The sequence below is a fragment of the Callorhinus ursinus genome, unplaced genomic scaffold (genome assembly GCF_003265705.2).
Source record: "Callorhinus ursinus isolate GAN/ISIS: 27379988/994484 unplaced genomic scaffold, GSC_fseal_2.0 scaffold12, whole genome shotgun sequence".
In the NCBI taxonomy this organism is placed as follows: Eukaryota; Metazoa; Chordata; class Mammalia; order Carnivora; family Otariidae; genus Callorhinus; species Callorhinus ursinus.
In genome coordinates this window covers 64,297,232-64,312,230 of record NW_027397074.1, presented here as the reverse complement: position 1 = coordinate 64,312,230, position 14,999 = coordinate 64,297,232, and the positions used below count along the sequence as shown (strand labels likewise).

General features: G+C 38.2%; 1 protein-coding gene across 2 annotated transcripts; it reads right to left on the bottom strand.

The window, feature by feature from the left end:
- Window positions 1–4,975: 4,975 nt before the first annotated feature.
- Window positions 4,976–14,700, bottom strand: LOC112818648 (hyaluronidase-4-like). Of its 2 annotated transcripts, none has more exons than XM_025865785.2 (4): window positions 14,507–14,700; window positions 12,628–13,579; window positions 8,724–8,813; window positions 4,976–5,513 (listed from the first exon to the last, which is right to left on the bottom strand). In XM_025865785.2, the coding sequence occupies exons 2-4, from the start codon at window positions 13,546–13,548 to the stop codon at window positions 5,067–5,069; spliced, it is 1,458 nt and encodes a 485-aa protein (XP_025721570.2). In that variant the 5' UTR covers window positions 13,549–13,579; window positions 14,507–14,700; the 3' UTR covers window positions 4,976–5,066. The 2 variants fall into 2 exon arrangements, with proteins under 2 accessions (XP_025721570.2, XP_025721569.2); XM_025865784.2 differs by having other exon boundaries at window positions 14,518–14,700.
- Between the last annotated feature and the right edge of the window lie 299 nt (window positions 14,701–14,999).

Below are 14,999 nucleotides of genomic sequence, written 5' to 3'. Positions count from 1 at the left end.
TATAAAAGGTTTTATAAACGGAATTGATAAGAAGTTGTTTGAAAGAAGGAAGAAGAAGATTTAAAAAAAAAGAAAAAAATGGGAGAGACTGTGATCAGGCAGGAGACTAGAACAAAGCCATACACTAGTGATTTAGGGTATATTTTGATCTGTTAGAAGAAACTGTATATCAAAATTTTAAAGGGAGAAGAACATATATATATATGCCAAAAATAAGGGTAACTACTATGAAGGGATAAAATATGACTCTAAAAATGAAAAATAAAAAATGTTTTTTTTTAAAAAAGGGATTGATAAGATGTTGGTTGAAAAAGGGAAAAAGAAAAATTCAAAAAACAAATAGTTAAAAAAATTAACTTTGAAAAACTAATGAGTCATGGTAAAAAAGCCATGAATTCTATGTGCAGTATTCCCCTAGCGCTGGAGTTCTCCCATTCTCCTTGATCGGTAAACTTGGTCTTGCCTTGCTGGCTGTTCCTACTGATTTTCTGGGGGAGGGACTTGTTGCCGTGGTTCCCAAATATCTTTGCCGGAGGCAGGATTGCCCCGCCCTTGTCGGTCCGGGCTAAGCAAGCTGCTCGGGTTTGCTCTCAGGAGCTTTTGTTCCCTACAAGCTCTCGGTACAGCTTTGGAGGACCAGGGTGAAAATGGGGGCCTCCCACTCTCTGCCCGGAGGAGCTGAGAACTCGGGGCCCCACTCCTCAGTGCGCCCCCAGAGAAAAGCAGTCACTCCCGTGTCCCTGGTCTCCGGCCGCACTCCGTGCTCACCCGGCCTGTGACCGAGCATTTCTATGTCTGGCACCCGACCCCATGTGGAGTCTCCAAACCCAGCAGATCCCTGCGGTGCGCTCCCGCGCTGCTCCTCCCGGGGGAGGAAGGGGAGTCCCTCCGGCTCTGCCGCTTGTTGGGTCCCTGCTGGAGGAGCAGTGGCCCGACTGGGCCGCGGATCACAGTCTATGGCAACCCCGAGCTGAGAGCCCGCGCCTCAGCTCCGTCTCTGCAGCCGGCTTCCCTGCTCCGATACCTGGGAGCTCTGCCGCACTCAGGCACCCCCGGTCTTTCTGTGACCCCGAGGGTCCTGAGACCACACTGTCCCGCGATGTTTCCACCTCCCACTTAGGCACTGGAGCGACGTCCCTCAGTGGAACCGACTTCTAAAAGTTTCAATTTTGTGCTCCGCGGCTCTAGCACTTGCCAGAAGCGGCCGACGGAGGCCCCTCCCCCGCCGTCTATCCTCCTGAATATCGCCTCAGATTCACTTCTCCGCACGTCCTACCTTCCTTCAGAAAGTGATCGCTTTTCTGTTCAGAGAGCTGTTGCTACTCTCTTCTTCGATCTCCTGTTGAATTCGTAGGTGTTCAGAATGGTTTGATCCCTATTCAGCTGAATTCCTGAGACCAGACGAAATCCAGGTCTCCTACTCCTCCGCCATCTTGCCAAGAAGCTTGGGCCAGGCTTGCCTGTTTTCTATTCACATGCTCCAAATGGCCTCTGACTTGTCAACATGCCTTAGCCCCTTTCACTGTCTACATACAATCCATCCTCCCATTCCACATAAGAATCCTGTTGAGTAAAAATGCCCAAAGAAATGCGGGGAGGGGAGATCCCTGTGACAGTTTTTTCAGTCACTCTGGTCCTTCATGAATATACATAGATGACCAAGGGTCACCAAACATTTGGTACACATGGACAGTATGAAAGAGAAGAAATTAATAAAGTGAACAGCTGATCTTAGAGAAAGTGGAACAGAATAAAATATATAACAACAACTGCAATTTAAAAAATCTAATTGATAGTCTCAGAGAGATTCAGGAAGCTATCAAATCCACAAACCAAAACACGGCTGTTACAAAAAAGGAGCAATTTCCTTACATACACACAAAAAAGAGTTCTTTGGAATTAAAAATATGATGAAGACTAAACTAGTATTCTAGAAGAAAAGGTGGGTGAATCTGTTACAAAGCAAAAAAGACAAAGACTTAGAATCCTGGAAAGGAAAGCAACATCTAGTACAGATCTGGAACTAAGATCCATCTAATAGTAATTTCCTAAGTAGATAGAGAGAATGGAAGAAAGGAAACCATTGAAAAATAATGAAGGAAAATTATCCTGAGCTAAAGATGAGAGTCTAAATTAAAAGGGAAAGCTACAAGGCTTTGTAAAGACTATCTCTAATTTAAAATAAAGATGATGGGGTGTCTGGATGGCTCAGTCGGTTGAGCATCTATCTTCAGCTTAGGTCATGATCCTGGAGTCTCGGGATCAAGCCCCACATCGGGCTCCCTGCCCAGCGGGGAGTCTGCTTTTCACTTGTCCTCTGCCCCTCCCCCTGCTCCTTCTCTCTCTCTCTCTCTCTCTCTCTCACTCTTTCTCAAACACTCACTCAAATAAATAAATAATTAATTAATTAAATAATTAAAAAAATAAAATAAAGATGATGACATGAATTATGAATTTACTGAGGACCAGAAAGTATGATTATGACATTCTGTTTCTGAGATGAAGACATACATTCCATCTGATTGTGGTGTGAAACAATTAAGAGACTGGAAAAAAACAAGTATCTGATAAAAAAGCTTGTGTCCAAATAAAAGGTACTGTGATTTTTGAACAATTAATGGGTGGTAAGAAACACCTTCAGTGCCCTGAAGAGTCAGTGTCATTTTTCAGGCAAGTCAGGAGAGAGACGGGTGCTTTTCGGGTGTCTAACGAGGACTTCCTATCATCTTGGAAAGTATGTTTCATTTACTAAAGTGATTTGTAGTATTTAAAAGCCATTGTTCTTACAGATGTATCCTTTATTACTGTCTCTTGAGGAATTATTGTAGCAGAGGAATAGAGTTTAAATTTTGATTTTTTACAAGAAAAATAGAGAGGTGCATATTCGTCTTTGGGTTGGACATAATTGATGACTTCCCCTTTTTATGAGATAGTTGACTAATTATTATAGTCTGGAAACCCAAAATTATGAAAGTCAAAACAAATTACAACAAAATTAAATGTTTTTCGTAATCTGTTTTTAACTTGAGCAGATGTAAAAAAAAACAAAGTTTTGAAGAATCGATTATTAGAAATGTGGTAGTTCCTTGGGTCTTAGTTTCTTTTGCTTTCTATTAAATTTAAGTGACATAAAATTTAACATTTTTTATTTAGAAAAAATGATTATCTGTGAATTATAGAATTGGGATGTTTCCTATTTTCTTCTATGTATCTTCTATATGTTTTCCCTTTTTCTTTCATCTACCTCAATTCTTCTTCTTATCCCTTGATTATTTTGGAGGCACTGTAAGCTTAAACAGTAGGGAGCAGTGATGTGTATCCTTTACTTGATGTATTCATTGATAAGTGGGTAAAATTAGCTATACCTTTCATTCTCTCTATATCCTATTTTCTTCATCTTCAAAATGGTGATAATACTTATTAATATTTGACTTTTCCTGCTTTAGTGGAATTCATTGCATATCAAAACCTTGATAGAATAAAGTTGAAAACATCCCTGTAAGGATAAGAGCCATTCCTCTTCACTTATCATGGCTTAGTACCAACTTTGATAGTTGTAAAAACATTTCTTGTTTGGGCAAAAGAATTGAGTGACTGTAATTTCAGCCTTGGTGCAGCAGAATACCAACAAAATAGGGGAATTTGGCAAAGAGCCCTCAATTTGACTTATTCTATTTCACTGCCTCAACTTTTACTCCTCCTGAAAATGAATGAATGAACGAATGAACAAATGAAGTCCGAATCTGAGTGTGATCTTCCTATCCACCCTCTGTATGGGGGCCAAGATGAAGTACATATGAAAGTACAATATTTGGAAGGTGTCAGACAGTATCCTCCCTAAGCTGAGAGAAATAGTATTTAGGATACTATTAATCTCTTTTGAGTCTTTATGAAAGACATTGATCTGGATTAGAACTAGGTCAGCCCAAGTGACCAAATGAATTTTTCAAATGACTTAGCATGCATCAAGAATTGAAAGGAAATGAGTTGCTTAGATACAGTATACTTTAATAAACCAACAAATATCAAAGAATTTCGTATATAAATTCCATTTTAGAGGAGTCTAATAGGACTTACCATCTGACGAGGATGATTGCCAAATCAATTTCTAAGAGCCCTAGTGATACTCCTGATAAAATTGAACCTGACAGAATTCAGTATAGATTCCCTCTTGCCCTATGACTTGGTATCCTGGGGTCACTTGAGTTATTTAGAAATTCCCAGTCCCTGGAGCACAGATAGCTAGAACATAATGTTTGCCTTCTTTAGCTCCCATGTTATTGTAGTGCTCCATGTTCCATATGACCTAAGGACAAATTTTCCAATTTGTTATAAATGGTTGGAGTCTCAAGAACATAAGCAATATCGATCTAATCCTAATAGATGCTATTGTTTTTATCCAATTTAAGTGTGTATTATTTTTTAATGTAGATATTATATCTCATTTGACTGGATTTCCTCCAGAAATTTCTCTTTAATTATTAAAAAAAAAAAGGATCTTCGCTCACCCTCTTAGTTCTTCCAGAGTTAATGAATGAATGACCTGGCTCTCCCCTCCCCCTCTTTTTCCTCCTGCATCAGCCACACCGGCCTTCTCGGTGTCCTGAAACTCTCGAGGCTGCTCTCTTTGCTCTTCCCTATTCCCCACTCCAAGAATGCGGATGTAGTTGCTATGCGTTTCCCCCTTCAGGTCATCTCATTAGGGGGCTCATTTGTCTACCTTATATACGTTTTCCGATGCTCTGCCACACCCCCTGATCCCTTCACCCTCCTTTATTATTTTCCACAGCACTTATCTTCATTTGATATATATGTATTTATTTATGGTTTACTTATTATTGTTCAGTTTCTCACAAGAATCTAAGCTCGGCAAGGGCAGGGACTTTTGTGTGTTCACTTCCTCATGCCTAGTGCCTAGCACGAAGGAAGCGCCCTGCAAAATAATCACTCTGGCAAGGAATGGGGAGCCAGTGACCACTTTTGAGAAACGTGTTACTTTAAAGCCAATAAATATTTTAGAAGTAGCTTCAGTGAAAGGGGAAAAAAACCCCAGCATTTTCTACTCTTCAGTATTTCAAGGAAAAATTGACATTGAAAGAGGGAGTGGCAGAATTCCACAGAATCATAGAGAAGGTCATGCTGAGAAAAACCGATAAATTAAAGTTAGTCATAGGCGCCTCACTCTTCCCTCTCAAGAGACCCGAAGACTGTCGCTGGCAAGATTCTCCGTGCCAGCTGTAATAGCAGTGACACACAAATCCATCCTTCATGGCCCTTATTGTCTTCAGTTTACTAGTCGGAGAAATGATGAATCTGAAACTCTTACTTAGGATGTATTTCTTAGTGCTGCTTTCAGGCATATGCAGATAGGAGGAGGATTCAGGTGTTTTTCGGATACATCTTCCATTATTGTTACATAGACTTTGACTGCAGAATTTGGCTGCAGATGTCACATTGACAGCATAATGGCCCAGTGGCCCTTGGATAGACTTTTGCACAGATAAGCAGGTTTCCTGTAGGAAAAGTAGAGATCTAGTTAGCTCACTCTCAAAATGTGATTCTATTAGACAGGTGATATTAATACCTGAAGCTTTATATTTGGTGAGGCTGAGGAGGGATATCCATGCCTTTAACTAGGAATTAATATAAAGAGATATTTGTAGTAACACTTTAAAAAGGTCAGCATTAATATGGCATGGTTGTTTTAAGTTTAACTTTAATTGTGAAACATCTTCAACACCGATACTTAATATACGTTAATATTATAGGGCGGATTTTTCTAAGACCGCCACGTTATCCCATTCTTCTCCCTACCTCCAAGGAGGTAACAGTTCTCCTGAAGTTGGGCGGTGGGGGAGGGTAGTCTTTGCATCCATGTTTTTATAACTTTACTATATATATATATTTACTTTGCATATATATATATGAGCAGTTATAGTATTACCTTGTGTTTTTAAACTTTCACATAAATTTATGTCATTAGAGATATTTTATTTTCTGCAACTTGCCTTTTAAAGTTAACATTTTCAAGGTTTTTGTTTCATATTGATATATGTGGCTATTAGCTCTGTTGTTTTTTTTTTCATTTTAGCTGTGACTCAGTATTTATAGTATAAATACAGCATACTTTATTTATCCATTAGTCAGGTTGTAGTATGTAGAATATAAAAGATCATTATTTATTACCAAATGCCCAAATCACTTGTACTAGCATATAGGGTCCAGTGATAGTGAGGAAGGTGATCTTCCACAAGCTGCCATTAGGTGTGAATGATATGTCCATAACTTTGGACTTTAGGACATATTTCCAGCTATTGATCACACTGTGCTGCTAGGATAGGCTGGCTTAATCAAAATGATATCATCAGGTAGCCCAGAAGAATCTGGCTAGAACCTTGATAAATTCCTGCCTTGATCCATATAGGAAGAACCATGGGAAAATCCTACTAGATTCATTAATAACATACACTCAATTCTCCATTAGCACTTCAATTATTTTGATCAATATTAACACTGGTCCATAATTAAACTCCAATTAATTTAAAGCACTGGGATATTTTCTCCGTGAGAAAGAGGCACCAGTACTGTGAATCCATCTAGAGAGGACTTAGGGGGTTCAAATGGAAAGTTACAAGGTGGAATAAAGCTCCTAATGATGGGTGGCTGAACAAGGTATCACTTTGGACAGTAACAAGTGATGAAAATCCTGTGTGTAATGTTTTTGGTGCAGGGACATCAGTCTAAGTTAGCCTCATACTCTATTTAGGAACAAATGCTATTTTTGGTCAGGACAAGCCTCCTTATCTGAGGGGGTTTCTAGGACAGATGGAATTAAAAAAAAAACAAGCAAACCATTGAACAAAAGAGAGAGAGAAAGAGATTGATGGAAGACTACACTCAAAGAGAGCATAGAACACGGGTAAATACAATCAAGTTCAACTTGGGCATCTCCTGTTCTGTCCCAGCGCTCTTCCTTGACATACCTTCTTCACTTAGCTTCCAGGACATCACACCCCACTGGGTTTTTTCTACCTCCCTGGATGTTCCTTCATAGTTCCTTTACTAGCTCCTGCTCATCTTTCCTACCTCTGAGCACTGGAGTACTTTAGGCTTAATTCTTGGACTTCTTCTCTTCTCTAGCTATATTCTCTCTGGGTACACTCACCCCATCTCCTTGCTTTAAATAGAACTCCCAACTGTGTATTTCTCAGACTTTATCCCTGAACCAATTGCATACCCACCTACCTATTTGACATCTCCACCTGCATGTCTCACAAGCATTTGAAACTTAACACAGTCCAATGTGATCTGCTGATCCTCTTGCCAGCCTGCAACTCTGGCAGTCTTCCCCATCTGAGCATATGCCAGCTTCCTCTTGCCAATGCCTCAGGAGCAAAGCCCTGGGGGGTGCGAGTTGTGTGCAGTGTGGGGGTGTCTCTAACCAAATCTCAGTGACCCCGCATGCGAGAAAGAGCCAGTCCCTATGTGGCAGTTGTGTGGGAAGAACTTCAAAAGATAAAAATATTATAAATGCCCCAAATAAATAAAAATTACATTGCCCACTTTGTCTCCTCTCCAATCCAGTCTCCCACACCCTTCCTTAAAGCAAATAAACAAAGAAATTGCCCCATACTCCTCTTGCCCATACCTAAGACCTAAGTGTGGTGTGTGGGGACAGAGGGCAGGAAATGTTAACCCGGATAATAATAGCCAACATGTACCTGGCACATACCGCATCCCAGGCACTGTTTTAAGCGCTTTATGTGTGTTATGATGCAATTCGCATAAGAGCCCAGTGAGACAGATACTATTATTTCCTCCATTTTACAGATAGAAGAATTGTAGAATGAATGAGTTGCTCAAGGTCACATGGCTAGTAGGTGACAAAAAGCAAGCAGTGGACACCAAAGAACCCAACTTCAGGCCCCCTGCTCTTAACAGCTCCTCCATGCGGATTCTCATTCGTGCCATGCTGAATGAGAAAGAGATGGCTGTTTTTATGTTTTATGAGACTGGATGTTTTAATACCTGAAAATGAGACTATTTGTTCATACCTGGAAGTGAGGAAAAGCTGTCGTTCAGAATTTTCACTTAGGCAGTGTGACACGCAACCAATAGAACATGTTCAAATTCAGTTGTGAAAAATAATAGTTATTTTGTGTATGCACTACTATCAAGAGCAGATTGTTAATAAACCTTTGTATACATATATTTTTTTTCCTCCCAAGAGCGTTTCTATCATCACCAATCAGGCAATAAAGAGCCATTTTTAGAAAATCCATCCTTCTTAACGTGGATGAAACAATATTTATTTTTAAACTTTAGTATTCTTTTTCTTTGTCACATAGACATTATGTCATTGCATCTACTGAAATCCCTGCAGATTAGGTTTTATTTCAGTACCCCTTTTTTTTTTAAGAGGGAGAAACTGAGACTCACAGAGGTTAATTAACTAGCCTAAGATTACACTTCTAGAACATGAAAATTGAATCCCCCCTTAAGGCTGTCTGATTGGAAAACCTGTGCTCTTTCCATGCTGCCACTAGCCACAGTGGCTGGTACAGAGTAGGTGCTCGAGCAGTGTTAGTCCTGTACTCTTTGAACTTCATTAAAGTCATGTGAGCAGATAACCATTTGTCTCTGAAGTGAAAAAGTAAAACAAACAAAAAAAACCCAATATTCTAGAATATATTCAAGATGCTGACAGAGAAATCACTGCTTACCTTTGAATCAGAATATTCGTATCCTCCCCACAGTATTATCCCTGCTGCCCCCAACGCGGCGCTCTCGCCAATTGTATGTACTAAATCTTCCTAGAAAAGAAAAGTATCACAAGTAGTTTCTGCCAAACTAAAGTTAGTCATTGACATTTCAGTGATAAGACTCAACCCATTAATTGTGGTAAAAAACACATTGATAATGTTATCCATGTTTCTGAAACAAAGGACTGTAGAGCAGAATTCGGGAACGTAATTTTGCCTTAGTTCCTTACTTTTATTTGACAAATATTTATGATGTTCCAGGCAATATTCCAGACACCGAGAATATAAAAATGAAATAGATTCCAGTTCCTGCCCTCAAGGGAGCTCTTTAATGTGATGGTTGAGACAGACATATAAACAAGTAATTATAAGTTGCTGGAACTCTTTAACTTTGATGCTATACTACCTCTAACTACTGAACAATAATAATAATGAAAAAAGAACAAAGCTTGCTGTGATTTAAAAAAAAGTAATTATAGTATAACAAATTAAGTTCTATTTTGTCCGACTAGACCTATAGATCAGGAGTACTGCTTAATGCTACATGGAAGAGTCTAGGAAAACAGGAGGTGAGATTTCAGATGTGTCCTTAGAAATGAGTGGAAATTCATAAGACCAATGAGAGAAGGCAGAATTTTGTACAGTAGGAAGAATAAGGGCAGAGGTTCCTATGTAGAAAAAAATAGTCCTCCCAGGGAACTGCCAGTAACTCTTGTGGTAAAGCACAGGGGATTTGGGGAGAAGTGAAGGCATTTGAATCTTTGCATATAGGGAGGATCCAAATACAAAGAATCTTTTATGCCATTTTAAATTATTAGGACTTAAGTACAAAAATAGTTTTAGTACTGGAAAACCAGAAATTTGCAACTTGGATAGATGTTTTTGGCTGTCACAAAAAACATGTATTGGAAGAGGAAGTCAAGATGGTAGTGAGGGACACCAATTAGGAGATGATGCGCACTGCTCAGTGAGAAATGATGAGGATCTCAACAAAGGCAATGTCAGTCCTTGTAAAGCAGAGGGGACAGATTGAAGAGTGATTTGGAAATTAAGATGGATATCTATTGGATAATGGAAAGAGAAGGGAGAATACAAGTGACACTCAAACTGGGCAACTAAGTAGATTATAATTTACCAAGACAAGAAACTGAGAAGGTTATGTTCATGATTATAGAGCAAGAACAAAGATGCAGGGCATAAGGGGAGATGGAATAAAGAGAAGATGATAGATGAAGGAATCTGCATTTTTCCCTTCCTTCCAAGGTGTCGTGAACCAGAGATCCAGCACAAAGACACAGTGTTCAAAAACTAGGATGAGAAAATGGCCATGTCATGGCAAAGTGGCCCTGAATTATGGGAAGCCTCCAGTAACACTAGTGCTTACGTTCCACAAATTGGGTAGGTAATGCAACAAGAAAGGAAACCATCCTTCTATTTTACTAGCCAGTATTACATTCCTTAAATGTAAATCAAGTCCCTCACTTAAATTGAGACACTTCTGAAAGAAAATATCAAACAGAGTTGGTATTCTAAATTATTTCTTTGAAAAGTTATGTTATTTAGACAATAGGTAAAAAAGACTCATCATTTGTTGATTGGTGAAGGCAATAGGATGTTTTAAAATGCTTCAATATAATAATACTCAAATTCTATAGTTTTTTGTGAGTCGAGTATGTGGTCTATTGATTTCTGAAGTAGAGCTCAGAGGTGATACTTAGCCCATAATTTATGTGAGAAGTCTAATAGCACAAAAAATAAGAAAGTTGTGAACAAGACTTTCCTTAAAATGTGGCTGATCTTGGGACACCTGGGTGGCTCAGTCGGTTAAGTGTCTGCCTTCAGCTTAGGTCATGATCCCAGGGTCCTGGGATCGAGTTCCGCATCAGGCTCCTTGCTCAGCCGGGAGCCTGCTTCTCCTTCTCCCTCTGCCCCTCCCCCTGCTCATGTGCTCTCTCTCTCTGTCAAATAAATAAATAATATCTTTAAAAAAATAAAATAAAATGTGGCTCATCTCATTCTCTCATTTTCTTTCAAGACAAACTAACTGCATGGGCCATTATTAGTTTCTACCATTATTATTAACAATAATAATATTAGTACTGTTATTATCATTATTATTATTAATAATACAATGACACATTATAGGCACTCAATAAATAATTTTGGAATGAATAAATATAACCTAGTCTTTTCCCCAAAAGGATTTGAGAAAGTGACATGATTTGAGAGATCTGTTTCTTGAGGAATGACTTATGAGAAGACTTTGGTAGGTATAACTGATGTATTCAAATACCTGGAGACCCGACTTTTGAAAGAAGGATTTGATTTATTCTAGGTTGCAACAGAAGGTAGAATTAGAATTAATAGTATGAAGTTATCCAGGAGCAGAGTAGACTCAACATACTCAAGAACTTTCTGGGAATTAACATGGTTCCAAAATGGCAGTTTTTCTTCTGGAATAGGGAGAGCCCATTGAAAAGTGCTGAAGCAGAGGCCAAATAAGAAAGAATCCATGTTTGGGTGAAAGGTGGATTAGACACCTCTGAGATCTCCAACTTTTTGCCAAGATGCTATGAATGAATGAACATCCCATTAATGAGTAATCCTTCAATGATAGAAGTGTCAAATCTAATCAACAGCATTTGGGTCAGTAGATGTTTATTCTGAAAAATTTGAGGAAGAATTGATACTGCTTTTAAATTTCCTCATCTCAAACATGAGTGGTCTAATAAGGTGAGCTGTGTTGTCTTTCCAATGGCCCTGTGTCTGTGTTGAGTATTGGAGTAACAGAACTGTGGGCTGACGGGTATGGATGGAGATTTAAGGGTTTTCTTATCTAGCTATCCATCCAATGATTGAAGCCCTTTAATAATGTTCTATCTAAATGACAATCTAGCTAAAGCTTGAATACTTCCACGTGTCTGCAAACTCATTATCTTCCAAACAAGCTCATTCCCACCTCTTTGTGCTTCCTACTTTGTGTTACGTCTAAGAACAAAATCTATCTGTGTACATAAACCATTTTAAAAGCCTTGACACTAGCCACTAGATCACACTGTAGACTCTTAAATATATAAAATCAATGGAATTGATGTTATTTTTTAATGAACTTAGTTAAAACATGAAAATGCAATATAACAAAAACTGTAATTGCTTAATAATTTACCCAAGCTTTGTTTTGTATGTTTTTAGATTTGAAAAATTGCTACTACGCTTTCCTATTAAAAAGCTGATTCTGAAATTTCTCCAGGGTTAAAATTAATCTGTTGCATCATTTAATTCAAGCATGACAACTCTTCTGCAGGAAACCCCTGAAAATGCTAAGCTAATAAGAATCATCATCTTAAGCAGGAGGGGAAGAATGAAGGGGAGTAAGTCGGAGGGGGAGACGAACCATGAGAGACAATGGACTCTGAAAAACAAATTGAGGGTTCTAGAGGGGAGGGGGCTGGGGGGATGGGTTAGCCTGGTGATGGGTATTAAAGAGGGCATATTCTGCGTGGAGCACTGGGTGTTATGCACAAACAATGAATCATGGAACACTACATCAAAAACTAATGATGTAATGTATGGTGATTAACATAACAATAAAAAATTATTTAAAAAAATAAAAACAAAAAATAAAAAAAAGAATCATCATCTTAAAACCAAGTAAACATCTAATTGTCAGTGATACTGTTTCAGAATTGACTTGACATTTGAAAAAAATATATACCTTTAATAATAAAATAGTGTTGTAAAAATAAAATAAAATAGTGTTCTATTATTAAGGGGAAATAATTATACTAAAGCATTTTTTCACAGATTTTATATAGTCATTGTACTAAATTTCCATTTTTAGGTGAGTGACTGTACTTTTTCTTACCTGTGACAAAGCTTCAATACTATGCAAATAAAATGGTCTGGAAAAAATAAAAACTGGCAAAATATAGTCACGTCTAGCCATTTCAGCAATCCTCATGGCTTCCCTAACTCGATAATGAACAAATTTCAAAGCATTTAAACTTGATTTCAATATTTTATCCAAATATATTGAAGTATAAAGTGCTGTGCTTTTTTCCCATAGCCACTGGAGTTGGTCATTGTGGAAAATTTCATCTTTTGGGCATTTACCTGTGTACGTCTGTGGGTTTATTTTATAATCATAATTGTAGCAGTCTGGGTAGAGATAAAAGCCCCATAAACACTTTGGTCTCATTTCTAAAGCCAGTGAGAGAGTGGTGTGCATAAAACTCCTTCCTGCATTTTCAAATTCCTGTTGGGCAACTGTATTCACTTTCATTTCTGACCATTCAGGATGGCGGTTTCTAGTGAAGGCTAAGGAGTAGTTTCTATAGATTAGTCTATTGCCCCAATTTCTACCCCATTGGGGTTTCCAGCTTTCCCAGTCAATGACAACAAGACCTTCTGATCTCCACCAAGAGATAACGTTTGCAATGTCATCAGCTGTCTTCTTGAGGTGTTTAGAAAGACTCATATTCTGTGGAATCCCTCCATTAAAGGGTTTTCCATCTTGAGAGAAATAAGGATAATACCCTAATTCATTTGGATAAAATATGACAATTGTTGATCCCCTCTGATTCTCTAAAGGATTTGATATAATATTAAATAACTGGAGAGTCAGATCCACATTGAAGAAATGTTGACACTGCATTGTTGGGGCAGCCCAGAAAATATTGAAAGGTTGGTTCTTGATCACTGGAGGCAGTGCTGGTTTGAGGACTGAATGAATGAACTTGATCAAGGGCAGCAGTACTCCTAACCATGCCACCCACAGGTTATACATGGCTTATAGTTTTCACCATTACAGCAGCCTCCTTAAAAATAAGAAGAGGGGAAAAGAAATTAGACATAATGGAGTCAAATGTCCCTTTAGTTTCATACTAAATATACTAAATATACTACACAGTGAGTAGCAAATGAAGTAGACTCAGTAGTGTTCAAGCTCTTCTTTAAATGGTAGACCTTTTTTTTTAGATTTGTGAGGTTTATTGATATCTAGGCCTAATTTATAGTTTCATTTGAACAAGAAAAGAAAAATGAGGCTAAAAAAAAAAACAAACAATGGAAATGTGGAAACAAAATCTAGTGAATAAAAACTAAAGTAAAAGTTTTCACACAAATTCTCAGCTATGCCAACTCTACCTGTAAGATGTTCTGGTTTTAATTTCCTATTATTCTGACTACATTGATCTAAACCATCCTGTACAGGGGCGCCTGGGTGGCTCCGTCGTTAAGCGTCTGCCTTCAGCTCAGGTCATGATCCCAGGGTCCTGGGATCGAGCCCCACATCGGGCTCCCTGCTCCATGGGAAGCCTGCTTCTCCCTCTCCCATTCCCCCTGCTTGTGTTCCCTCTCTCACTGTGTCTTTCTCTGTCAAATAAATAAAATCTTTAAAAAAATAAAATAAGATAAACCATCCTGTACAGACCAAACTTTGGTTGTAAGGAAAGATAGGAAAAAAGAATATGAATGGATTGCCATATCTCCTTCTTGATGACTGGAAAAGTGACCAAGAACATGGCCTGTTGAAAATTAACAAATAATGGCATTTTAATAACTATTAACTGGAATAAAAAGTAACAAAAAATAGCAGCAATAAGCAATACTCTGCTTGCTATTTGAAATGCACTGTCCTCAAAGATTTGCTTGTCCACTTGTTTATCTGTTTTGTTTTGTTTTGCTTATTTGTAAAAGACAGCAGTCACCCTTGGAATTAGCACAGGCTAAAATAGAAAACAGACCTGGCATTTACCTGCTGTTGATGATGGATTTGGTGCTGTCTTCTCTCAGGTACATAAATAAGCCTAAAAACCTGTTAGTTCTTTAACTTCGTGGTTTTTCTCATCAAGAAATTGGACTGTATTTTCACCAGTTAAATCCCAAATGAATCTTGGCTCTTTAAATCCCTTCTGAATAGTCAGTTGACTAAAAACTGCCAAAGAATCTTCCCAGAATATGAGGACTGCCTAATAAATGATGCATTCCAGCCAATGAGACCTCACTCGGAAAGCAGTCAAATTGAAGTTATATATCAAAATTATTTTATCATGTATGTATTTTTTTACATAAAGGAATCACAGATTTTTCTCTGATGTAATTAAGCTCAGTATCTTTTTGAGAATCATATGTTCCTTCTTGTGTAGTTCCTGCTGTCTTTATTTAATATATTAAATGCAAGAAATGATACCAACCAAAATTATATGTTAACTCTGGCAAAATAGCACCCTAAGTTTG